At 37.4% G+C, this 13432-nt stretch overlaps 1 protein-coding gene across 1 annotated transcript in view; it reads right to left on the reverse strand.

Moving 5' to 3' along the window:
• UNC80 (unc-80 homolog, NALCN channel complex subunit) overlaps window positions 1-13432 on the reverse strand; it is a 225344-nt gene that overhangs the window by 4448 nt on the left and 207464 nt on the right. Inside the window, 5 exon segments of the mRNA XM_053905349.1 lie at window positions 312-511; window positions 1120-1231; window positions 2093-2174; window positions 9272-9328; window positions 12012-12150. Of these exon segments, the coding sequence (XP_053761324.1) occupies window positions 312-511; window positions 1120-1231; window positions 2093-2174; window positions 9272-9328; window positions 12012-12150 (590 nt within the window).

Here is a 13432-nt window from a genome sequence, read left to right on the forward strand (position 1 = left end):
AATTGAACCACCTTTCAACCAGGTATTATATATTGGTTTTCAATGGTTATTTTAGCTGGGAAATATTTTCTCTTAGGTTTTTCATAACAAAGAATACCAAGGTTTCTCTTATTCCTTCTTAAGCAGCTGTATTCCTGACCATATACTTTATATGGATTTTCTTGTTCATGATGAGAGGACCGTTGTCTGTCTGGGTAACAAAATGTTACAGACTCAGACTTAAATTAAATGTAATAAGTTTGCATATCCATGTTGCTCATAGACATAAGTGGGCAGGGAGCAAGCCTTGCCAGTTTCCGTAGAGCCCTCACCTGCTTGGGAGACAGGCTGTGAAGATCAGCAACCACAATAGCAGGGGAAGACGTGAGGACTGGTTTGTCCATTCCTTCTGGTTTCCTAGATGGAGCTGGGCTGCAGCCTTGTGGCTGGCCTATAGCAGGAAGTGTTTCTGTTGGGGAAGCTGCTGGCTCTGGCTGAGCCTCAATGAAGGTCACAGAACGTTTCTGATCCGCTGTAGGTCAGAATTAGAGCAGTAAATATGGAAAAAAAATATGTTGTCAGTGCTTAAAAATTAGCTTTGACCACTGTTTCCTGGCTTTTCTTTATGAAGACACTGCTGGCTTATTAATAAATGAGAACATATTTGACTATCAGGTACATGTTTTGATTTCACCTTCTTTCCTATAAAGAGTAGGACTTGGGTAGAAAAAAATCATTTTTACATAAAAGGCTTAATACAAGATTTCCATAGAGGGTTAGGGGAACTTGGTTATCACTCATAACAACTACCAACAAGACTTCAAAGTCCCTATTATTCATCATTTCATTGTCTTTAGTAAGATACAAACTCAGTTCCTCTACTTTCTAGAGTCAAATCTCATAGCATTCATGGTTTACCTTGAACTCTTCCATTTCCCTATGTTCATAGGGTAGGAATAGGTAGGAAACGGGAAAAGAAGAAAAAGCACTAAAGTGTTCTGGGTGACTTCTTCCCTTATCCTAGAATGTTCCCATAGGTATGCTCATCTGCATGCGCTCAGGGTCTACAGACCTTCCTGACTGGGTTGCATGACATCAATGTGTCAATGGTACAGTCAGAAGGGACACAGGAGGCCTCACCAGATGGCTTCGTTTTAGGTTGAATGCTCCTGCGGGTGGTTGACAGCCGAGCCCCATGGCGGTTTTTGGGTTCAGTCTGGGTCTTCTGACGTGATAGTAGAGGACGTCTTAGCTAAAGAGAACAGGCAGAATAAAGCTGGCAAGAAGGGTCTGACTGCCTGGCAGGAAACTCTGTGCTCAGAGGATTCTGACTATGGTGTATTCTGTATGGGTTTCTGTGGATGCTTATATCTGTAGCTGATAAATTAAACTTCTTTCTGCATATGTAACTATTGCGTATTTCAATCTGGCATCCCCTTTAAGTTCTTTACATATCCTAAGGACATTGATTAACATAATTTCAAGCAGTCATGTGGGAATTTCAGAATTACTGCTTACCAACTGGCCTCTACTCACCTAAAAGTCATAGTTAAACACATGCTCATAACTCTCAAGGGGAAGTTCATGAAAAAACTTCAGATGCTGAGAAAGCATCTGGTACCCAAATCAATGTTGAGAAGCTCCAATCAAAGCAACAGTGCAAAGGCTCATTTAAATTTGTATTTAAAAAGTAAAGGAACCCCACCTAAGGAAATTTATAAAGATGATCTTTACTTTGATTTCGATTTTAACCTGAATCATTACTCTGGAAATGAGTACGTGTATGCCTGTATACAGAAACAGGCCTTAAATCAACTTTATTACCAGCCCTCCTTGCTCAGTCAGGTTGATTGGACAAGAAGGTTTCTGAATAGGGAACAGACGTAGAGGCCTACTTACTTTACTAAGTCATCAGCTTTGCTAATAAGATTCAAAGCCAACATAGAACTAAAACTGTCAGCTTGCCCAAGTACTTACCACATTTTAAAGTTGCTCTGTACAGCTTATTTCAGGTGGGAAGGCAATATATGATCTGAATACAGGTGGGCATTAAAAATTAAATAGAGCTTTCATTTCGTAGGATCACTCTCCTGCCCTTTCAGGGTCTGCTTACCTGCCTCAGGCCCCTCTTCCTCCCCAGTGGCTGCTGAATGAGGAGGTTCTGTTGGCCAGGCTCACTCTGGACACTTGCCACCCTGTCGAGCATCAACAGTGTTAGTGTGGACCCTGCGGAGACTACAGAAGACCATCCTCTGGTGGGTGGTAGCCAAAATCACTTATATGAAACAGTCACTTCAAAGATACCATTATCTTTGAAGGAAGGTCGGGAAAGGATCCCTGGGATGGGAGATTTCAAGGGTTTGGGAGGGAGAACGAGGCCTTACAGCCCCACGCTGCCAAAATTGAGATTTTGTTTTCAGTCACTGATGCCATATCTATCATTGAGCAAAACATTGGTTCGATCACACCCCTGGTTTGGAAGCCACCATAAAGTTAAAGATGTCATATTCTAATCTCAATTTTTTTTTTCCAAGGGGAGGGGAAAAGGTGGTGACAAACAAACACAAACAACTCTATCACATGGATGGGAACACCTTCTTTAAAATTTCAATTCAAATGAAAGTAAGATGGACATATCAAACACATCAGACACAGAATCCATTTGGGTGAAGGGGCACATTCAACACATGTTTGCAGCCTGAAGTCTCTGTGACCACTGAGTAAATGGATAGTCACATGGGTAGACAATTCAAATGTTTTTTAAAAAAAGATTTTAGATTTAAAAGGCCGGCGAAATAATTAAGCTATCAGTAGAACTCAGAAGCTTAATTAAGTAATATTGAGTAGCTGCACTCAAACATATTGTACAGTTTATAAAACAACCACCTGCTCCCCCCAAATTTGCTGTGTATGTGTGCATTTTATATGCAAAAATGACTATTGACAGTGGTCGCTATTTCAGTATCGGGTGAGATGGAAAATATTGTCATGGGCCCATGATCCATTTTCATTCTGCATGCATGTATAATAGGTATTTATACTGGAAAACGGGGGGTGAAAAAAGGAAATGTATTGTGCCCCAGAGAACATTGTAATCCTACAGATGATGCCAATGTGCTTATTTGGTTAATTACTGCTTTGCCTTTGCAAAAGGAGAGTCATCTACAAATAGACTTTAGAGTAAAACATTCCACAGAGGAATCCTTAGTCAACAACTGTCCAGGAAAAAGAAAGACTATATTCATTCATTTCCATTTTTTTTAAATGAACTATCTAAAGTATCTAGCTGTAGTTACAGGGAGAGAAATTGATGGCAAGATGGACAATCAGATGTTTCCCCTGTTAACAACTAGTTAACCATCGTATGGTTGATAGTCATATCTGTCATTTTTTAAATGTCTTACTCATATTTCCACTAGAAGAAAATTAATGATTCCCAAATGGAGTTTATCAAAGTTTTTATGAAATAAGGATGTAAGTATATCATAATTGGCCATTTGGGATACACAATACGAAGTTCCAGAGTCCCCAAAACAGATGCTTTTTAAACATTCTTGTCTCTTTAATGTCAAGTTCAAAAGATCAATATACATTACTTTTATACATATATGACCTTGTATCATATATGACCTTTCTATGAAAATTATCCAAATGAACAATGCAATAAATTCTGATAAGCAATCCAGACTCTGTTGCTGTTTGAAGTGACATCTCCTTATTAATTATACATTTTAACATGTGTCTTAAATTGGAAAGAGAATTCAATTACATATGCACAAAAGTAGAAACAAGTTTCTCTCAAATACCAAGCAAAGCTCTCTTTGGCATGGTTTCTTCATTGACATCTAAATGTTACCTCAGTTCCCTTGGCCAAAAAGGGAGGTTAATACTTACCACCTACCTCCCATTAAGGTAGAGAAAAGAAGTTAGTTGATGTAAAATGGTTTGAACATGAAAAGGGATGTATAGAACATGCTTCTTTGTTTTACATTTGATATTTGTAATGAGTTTATTGCTTCTAGAACGCTAAAAGGAAGTAGGTTATAAAATGTCTTGAAAACAATTGGGCTGAGAAAATGAAATTGAGGCAGTCCACTTGTCTCATTTTTATTCAGTAATCTGAGATTGTGAGAAAAAAAAATGGTACGAGAAAAAAAATACACGTTACTCAGGGAGTGTTAAATGTCAAAGCATAATGGTAATTTCATGATGATTATTCCAAGAGAGGATCATAAGCATAAAAATTTTCTCTATGGATAGAGAGGCTTATATCTGAGAAATGAATCAAGTTTATAGCTTTAGCAATTAGCTGTTCTATGTAAATGATCTAGCATTTCATCAGCGGAATGTACACATCAAAGATGAAATTACAGAACATGTCCTTGGAAATAGTATATCCCAGCTAATAAATTATATTCTCCCTAAACATGTGGTGCTAACATGTTGGTACTGGGGACATCCAAGTCTGGCTTAAGTGTGTACACTTAGGCCACATTAATAATAAGCAGCCAGAGAAGTTAATAATGGAAGTAATTTATGCAGAACACATTTCTTTCTCTCAGGTCTATACCAAATTGGAGTTGCATAGAAAAAGGAGTTTCAATTTAGCTTCTCTCTGAGTCATGTACTGTATTAGTAGAATGTAGCATTTATGATTTGTGACCATAAGAATGTACAATACTAAAACCAACCTGGAGCAGACCAAGGTGTCTGCCCTATGCACCTCTCCAAAGGAAACTGGTTTCTTGTAAATTTTAATCTTGGGAATGAGAAATGGCTGATTTTCTACTGTTTGACAGTAGAATAGGTTAACTTATAGAAGAGGTTAACTAATAATAGGTTAAGACAATAGAGATAAAAGGAAATAAAACTTTCTAAATTGAAGCTAAAATTATCCTTTGTATTCTGAGTCACTGAAAAACATCACCATGGCAAACCATACAATGATCTGGATTGCAGAGAAGTACATGCACTTGGGGCTTAGCAGAATTTTGACTCAACTGTCTATGAAAAACAAAAACACCTTACTCAAAATGCAAGGAAGTAATTTATAAGCTAGCGAAGTTTAGACAATGTTAGGAGAACAATTCTGGCACAAATGACCTCTTTTCCCCTGTTTCAGCCTGATGGCCTGGATTATAGTGTAGAAATGTGTATGCATCTCCTGAGTGGGACATATACCAAAATGGTACTTCTTAAAAGAAAGGAGAGGTGAATAAGGGGATATTCAGTAATGTAATGAAAATATAATATGCAAAAATGTGATAACAATTCATATCATTTATCCTAAATTACAAAAAAAGTATAGATTGAGACATTAATATATTTCACAAGTGGAAGCTGTAGGTGAGACTAGCACAAGGAAAATGAATTAGTATTTTCATTGCCTTCACCTATGCTTTTAGTTTCAATTTTAATACGTTAGAGAAATCTAGAGGCGGAATACGAGACACAAAGCATAGCCATTTACCTGGAGTGATTGCCTTGTGATAGGAATGCATAAAGCCTGCACCAAAGGAGCTATAAAGCATTTGTAGAGAACAGGGATACAAACAGGAGACCAAATTCTACTTCTCCCTTTCCCAATAAAAGAGCATTGTTTAAAATTTACTTAGCCTCCACAGTGTCGGGAGCAAGAATTTCTGTCCACTTAAAAGTCCTTCTGGCTGGACTAAGAATCAAATTGACATGAGACAGACTAACAGGAGAAAATCAAATTTAATAGTGCACATATGGGGTATCCACATAGACATGGGAATTCCAAAGATAGGCAAAATGAGGTATAGGTGTTATTCTGAACTAAGTAGAAGGGGCTTGGGGTCTGGGATTCCAGAGGAAAAGTATGTACTTCCCAGGGCAATAAGAAGAGCAGGTATTTGTAATTAGATGTTTGCTCTGCCATACAGATGGGTTGCTCAGATAAAATTTATCTCTATTAATAACACTTATTCTGGGAAAGACCCCCAATTTAGATTCTGCAGTGTGGTTCAAGAAGGACAAAAGTTTCCCTTGATGCCATGGGGTCTCAAGTGCCCTCAGCTCAAAATAATCCACTAGCACATTCTGGACGGGGTCTGTCCAGAACCCCCTCAACAACATCCAGAAAATGTATTTTAAATGCCACAGAATTTAGAGATTAGTGGCTAGAATCAAGAGTAAAACGGGAGAATAGTCTGGATTTTAGATAGCCAGTAAGAACTGAGATAGCATGGCAAAGGGCGTATCTGTGTATCACAACACACATTTTCTTAGCTGTTCATTCTCAGCTACATGAAAAGGTTTCTATATTTTTCTAAGTACTTGGAGAGTACTTGCCTAGTTTTCATACTTTGAAAATGTGGATGATCAAGACATGGGTTCTACTAAGTAGGTTATCTTCATTTTGTCTCACCCAGGCTTGTTCAAACTTGAGCCACGTTCTTATTTTTCATTGTGATTGAAGTTACCCTTACAGAATCAAACAGCATTATAATATTTTTCTAAAATTTATAATTGACTGTTAATCTGTGCCTTTAAAAGTATTCTAATGTGTCCAAACAAAATCTAATTTTCCAGTATACACATCCAGGCTAAAGTGCTTGAATAACTTCTGTATGTTTAATTCTTCTGGAGAGAAAACATGATTCACAGTGTGTGTATTTAGGGGCAGATACAGAGAGAGAACATCTACAGTGAGTTTCTATGCCTCTAAGAGCAACACTCTCAAAAGAAGAGAATCACTCATGGGATATTATTTTATCCCGTTTATTAATTTCCAAGAGAAAGAATCTTTGCTCCATAGTGTAGTACTTCTAACAGGCTGATATTTCCCATGATGAGTATTTAAAAGAAAGCAGATAGCACAGGTTAGAAAAAAAGTCCTGGAAGAAATTTTCAAAAGGTCTGTAGAGTTTTTATTCTTTTCTACCTATGCATCAGATCACCTTAGTTATCTGGTCTCTTCCTTTTTTTTTTTTTTTTTTTTTTTTTGGTCTCTTCCTCATTTTTCCATTAGGCCAACGTGTGCCACTGACCTACAACAATTGCTCTTTCAAAAGCAAATCTCCAGAAAGTACCAAAACGTTGGGGGGTGGGGGAGAAGCAGCTTGTATTACTTTCCCTTGGGCATGCTTCCTGGCATCCTTTAAGCTTTGGAGCCAGATTTTCCTTAGGACTACTTTGGGTGTATTTTAGGGCCTGAGTGCTCAGGTGTGTGCTAAATACAATTGCCGTTGTTAATGCCTTACTGCTTCTTTAGGATCTTAAGAGTCTGAAACCTAAAGAAGTTTCATGTCAAAAATAAGAAAGCCTGGAAACCAAATATAATAAGTGTCTATTCTATTTTATAAACCCACCTCTTAGTAAATGCCAAAAGTTCCTCTCCTCCAAAGAGAACTTGGTGACGTGATGGAGTTTAAAAAATACGATTTGCAGTGTATATGGCAAAGGTGGATGTGCTACTGGCTGGTGGAATACCTCTGCATTAATAGAGTTATTTAGAATCCAAAGTGAATGCTTCATCTTCTCTGTTCTTAATGACCACCACTGAGGCTGGGTGGCTAACACCCAGAACAAAAACATGCCAGTTACAGGAACCACAGATCAACAACAGTTGGTCTAAAACCGTCCCCAAAGTCCTCACATGACTGACTAATTCAGATGTAGATAAAAAGCTATAGCTTTGGCTCTGATTCAGTCTCATGTAGCAAAAACTTTGGGTTTTATTCCCATTGGTACTGGACCCAAGCCAGATTGGTTCTGATAACCCCAAGGTCAGCAATTTGAATCCTGAACCTGCTAGAGATGACTAAATCCTTTGGAGAGTTTGTAAAAATCAACTCAAATCCCTGCCTTCTCTCACCAAACCTGAGCTAGTATTGACTCGGCAAGAGTAGAAGTTGGCCTAATTAGAAAAGCCCTGGCCGAATGGAAGTCTGATTTAATCCTTTCCATTCTCAGTGGGCCACTGAACTTATCTCCTAATCAACGATCTGTTGTCTCAAGTGTGATTTTAAGCATCAAACAAATGCTTTCTTTGAAAGTAGTGGTCGTGGTGCTAGACTTGGTTCAGATCTTTTCAAACACGGTGAACAATGAAAGGAAACCGTCTTGAGACCGTCTTGTTCTTCCTCATCCCCAAAGCTCTTGATAATGGAATTAAGTCTGCACACGCTGCAGCACTTCCACATTTACCACCAATAAGAGACTGATCTGTCAAGGCAAGGGCTCGCAAACACAAATGAATGTCATGAATTATGGGTCTAGTAAAAAAAATGATACACCCGATGATGGACTAAATTTCCCATTTTCAGTTGCTAAAGAAAATGTGAAATCTGAACAAGATGCAAAGAAAACAAAGAACACCCTTTCACAGGAACGGCCTCTCAACATTTCCTCATCTTTGTGATAAAGCAATAAACACGTTGTATTGTACTCACTATATAATGCAGACCTGGAAGGGAATGTTTTCTCTTGAGATGGAACTAAGGAACTCTTAGAATGAACAAGAAGCATTACCCCTAATGAGGATTAGTTGAGAGGTGTGAATCAACAGCACAAGATTAGGGATGTGTGACGTGGTTTATCTGAGTGTTAAAGGTGCAGTCCCCCTTTCTGATGCTTTAAACCAATAGCCAAGGCATTTTGTTGTTTGCATCAAAAGACTTTTCTTACTTACCAAGAAATGTTTGTGTCTGATATTTCATGGCAAGTTTGGGAGTCATCTTTGTGCTGGGACATTCTTTTTACGTGCTGTTTGAACAAGCTACTATAATAGCTTGCCACATAGCATGCATCGAAGAGAGGGAATTATAGAAATTGTATTGACATTGCTACGTTTATCATAGCAGCATTGTTTGTCTTCTTACCATCCATGCTATTAGCTAAAAGACCTGGCTACATTTAATAAGGGGCTGCTTGATGATGGGGAGTTGTATTAAAAGGCTTGTGAAAAACAGTTCTCAAGGGATATCAGTGTGGGAGGGAATGATTCGGTGGGATAAAATTAACATTTAGCATATCAAACTTTAGACGTCCATGGGACAAGCCCCTGAAAGAACTCCAGAGATTTTTTTTTTTTTAATTTTAAGTAAGCTTTTTAGGCCATTCGTGATTAAGCTCTGAAGCTGAAAATGAAGGAGGCTACACCTTTGACTTCCAGGCTCGTGTGTTCATGAGCAACAAAGGGTAAGAAATGGAAATAGATATCAAGACGGGGGCGAGAGGAGACAGAGAGACAGAGAGACAGAGGAGACAGGGAACAGCTTAGTTTCCCAGCACAGACACCAATAGACAGGTAGCATTGACACTGTACCTAGAGAGGCTGCCCTCGGCGGCCAGGCCCTGGGAGTCATCGAGGACATTAGGTTCACTGCAGGAGGGGTAGGGAGATGAAGCATTTAGGGAAAGAAAATGCAAACAAATAAAAGAAAAAGAAAAAAAGGCATGCAATTTTCTGCTTCCAAGAGCCAAAAATAAATAAATAAATTTAACAGAACAAGGAAGGAAAAGGAGACAGGTAACCATTTCACCTTGTGCTGGGTTTGTCAAGACAGGACTCGAGGCAATGGGGGAGGAGGGACTTTGGGTGGTTGCGACTCTCAGAGGAGTGATCTGTTTATTGGTTAAGCGTTGGGACTTAAAATGAGCTCCAAAGGGACACATGAGCTCTGAAATGCATTGCAGAATGAATCTGTAGAAGATGAGATTATAATTCCTTTGGTAACCATTTAGTTGGATGGGTATTACTTTTAACCTGTCTTACTATGTACATGAGTCTTCATTGATCAGGAACCTGCTTCTTTCTTGTGTGGTGTGACATTATCACACAAAAACCACTTACCATGACTGCCACAACCAAACTCTTGGAACTGATGCCATTAAGAAAAGCAAAGAAAGAACTCAACTTCCCTTGCTAATTTTGCAATGAAAATGCAAGTAAACAAATGGAAGGAAGATAACCCTGGAATATTCACATGGAACTCTCATTTACCGCCTTAGTCCTCCTCTAGTGACTGAATTCTAAATGCCAAAGGAAAAAAACTTGTCAGGTTGGTGAGAGAATGATTAGTTTATTGATTTATTTGGGTGCAGCTGATTGCGGGTTTTGTGAACAGAAACTGTATCTATCTTTCTTTCTTTCTTTCTTTCTTTCTTTCTTTCTTTCTTTCTTTCTTTCTTTCTTTCTCTCTCTCTCTCTCTCTCTCTCTCTCTCCTTTAGTACCTAGCTACCATTGAGCTAAGCACCCATGAGCTGATTGTACACTGTAGAAATAGCCTCTGTCTCCAGGAAGAGGCTCCTTTTTCTTAATACACATAGACTTTACTACCTTCACTAGCCTTCCAAAATATGACTCAAGCCAAAGGGTTTAACTGTATGATTTTTCCGGATTTCCCATATATCCACAAGAGAACAAATTTTCTCCCTTGAAACAAATTACCCTCTTAATGAATACGTACAAAGGGAATGGATGGTCTTGTTAGTTTAGATAAATAACCAAGAAACTCTCTATGTTAAATTCCTATAGTTCCCTAATGTAAATAAAACTTTTAAATAAATTACTGGATAGTTTTCTCTTGTCCTTGATAGAACCTTGCACATTGCTAGCAATTAAAAGTGAATTGATAGTTACCAATATTATCTTTTCTTTTTGGACATTTTATGTATGTATGTATGTATGTATGTATTTATTTATTTATTTATTTATTTATTTATTTATTTATTTATTTATTTATTTATTTATAAAGTAGGTTTCATGCCCAGCACAGAGCCCAATGTGGGCTTGAACTCAAAACCCTGAGATCAAGACCTGAACTGAGATGAAGAGTTGAACATTTAACCGACTGAGCCATCCAGGCACCCCCTTTTTTGGACATTTTATATTTTAGATCTAATTTTTTTCGCACATTTTACTTGTAAGACTTCCTTTTTAAAGGTAAATTACCAAAAGGAAGGTACATAATCTTTTATAATGATACTAACCCTTATATATTATTAATTTTTGTAATAACCAACCAGTACATAAAACATTGCTTTCTTGACAAGTATGCAATTTCCTTATTAATCATCTTTTATCATTTGCCCCTATTTTTTGATATTCTCCCAAGTTAGGCTTCAATTCACAATTTTTTTTTTCCATCTGTAAAGTTCATGAACTATTTGCTAAAGGATTTGGGTACAGGGTAATTATTCCTGCATATAAACTGATTTTATCTAAACATTAGAATGTGCTCTGGTTTGTATTATTTTCCATGTATGAGTTATAACAATGAACCTGTAGTATTAAAAATAAACAACAAACTAGCCAAAAACACATAAGGCCAATGCTTTGAAAGAATTCAGTTCCTGAAGTGAAAATATCACTGGTTCTGAAATAGATAATGTTTTGACTTTTACATCACATAATTTTCTGTACTTGATATATGTATCTTGGAATGTTTCGTGTATATTCTTAGAGGGCAGAGAACACATAAAGAAAATGTCTTAAAGTGGTTAGTCATGGAATCATAAAACTATAGATAGAGAAGGTACCGTGAAGACCACTTTAGCCAACTTCTTTATTTCACAGACAAGAGCATTGTTGACCCTTGTTAAATGACCTGCCCAAGGTTACACATGTTGGCATAGGTCCTGTTCTGTTTGGTTAAGCATCACTACCTCCAACTAAATACTAATGACCTACCAAAGTCTAAACTGTACCACATGTATCAAGCTCGTCTTCTATGCTTGCCAGGTACTCATTAGCTTAGCTAATGATATATGTGAAATACGAAAATGTCATTTGATGACCAGAAAAAAAGATATCACGTATCTATTTCTAGAGAATTTTTAAGTTGAAACAATGCATGCGTCCCAGCATTCTACTGGTCTGGCTTAGAAAACTCTGCAAACTGTTGCCTGCATGACTTTGGTTAAAATGTCCTTTGTTGAATGATCTACATAAAAACATGATTGTCTGCTTCTCTTTTGTCCTTTTAAGACTAATAAAAGTAAATTTTCGGCATTGCTAGCTTTGCCCCCAAATGCAGAATGTAAGATATCCGTGGCTCTTTACCTTTGGCTGGGTAACATGCCCACCTCGGCCTGAGGTGCAGACATGCTAGAGACGTGGCTGGAGAACCGCCTCCTTCCGATAGCACTCAAGAGGTAAGCTTCTTGTTCACTTACCACACTGGGCATGCTTACAGAGTCATCTGATAGGGGGCAAAGGAATGGAGTGTTATAAAACTATGACGTTGATCAGAAAACCCAAACCAAATTTGTCCTTGGGTTCCATCCTTGGCTTGAATACAGCCTTAGGGCGATCTCTGAAGCTATTATTTGTACCTTTTATAGACTATAAAGTAAGACTCCCAAAGGTCTTAGTTTTTCATGGGTACAAAGGGATAAATAACTCTTCATATCTACACATCTCCCACCCTCAAACAGCCCTTATGAAACAAACAAAAACTTCTTAGCCATTTCACAAGTAAATAACTTGTGAAAGTCAAGAGGCATTGGCAACATAAAGGTTTCAGAAAAGCTGGACTAAACATTCTGAGAATAGTGCAAAAAGGAATATTATTAAATGAGTCAAGTACATTTCTTTGACATTCAAAAACTACACTGAGTACACCTAAAGATTTTTAGACAGCTGAGGGAAAGACTATTTCAGATAGTTTTAGGAAAAATATTTTAAAACTTATAAAGTTAAAAAAATAAATGCTTATTTTGACCTAAAGTTTTTAACTGTATGCATGTAATCTTACTTTCTTCATGGAAGTGGTAATGTATTCAAACCCACGTGAAAGTTAGCTTTAACACAGTATTTGTGACAGGTAATCTCATTCAAGTGAGTTAATGTTGTTTGTTGCTGAACAGTAAACATATTTTGATTAACATAGTGTTGTGGTGAACTTATGCTACCATATAAGATCATCTGACATCGTGCATTTAAAATACCCCAAATAGTCCTATTTCTAACAAAACTTCTTTCAAACCCAAAAGGTGTATATGAAGTGTCAGAAATATTAGTGACCGACTTGAAGTTGATTCTTGTTATAGAGTGGTATTTCTTTTTTAGGTGTGTTCACAGAGAAGAGAATAAATAAATGTGCCTTAAAAATATGAAAAACATGGTAGGGTAGATAGAGCTATTTCTACAAAAATCAGATCTCACTGATTTTTCCCCCCTATTTAAACTCATATATCACTTAATAGTTTGTCAATATTTGTTTGATGATTGATTATGTGTTGCCTTCCATTCACCCTTTTGTTAAATGTTACCAAAAATGTTTGTCATCTCCTCTGGAGGACTAGATCTAAGATCTCAGAGAACGTATTTTTTCTCATTCTTGTTCCTCATCTTGTACCTGTTAGGTCTTAAGACAGGTTTGATGATAGAATGGGAAAATAGTTTAATTCAAAAGAGTCAACCATCTGGCTTTCATATCCACCCTATATAAATTAATACACACCCACATAACAACCACACAT

Source organism: Panthera pardus, unplaced genomic scaffold (assembly GCF_024362965.1).
Source record: "Panthera pardus isolate Hobbes unplaced genomic scaffold, ASM2436296v1 HiC_scaffold_10, whole genome shotgun sequence".
NCBI classification, from domain to species: Eukaryota; Metazoa; Chordata; class Mammalia; order Carnivora; family Felidae; genus Panthera; species Panthera pardus.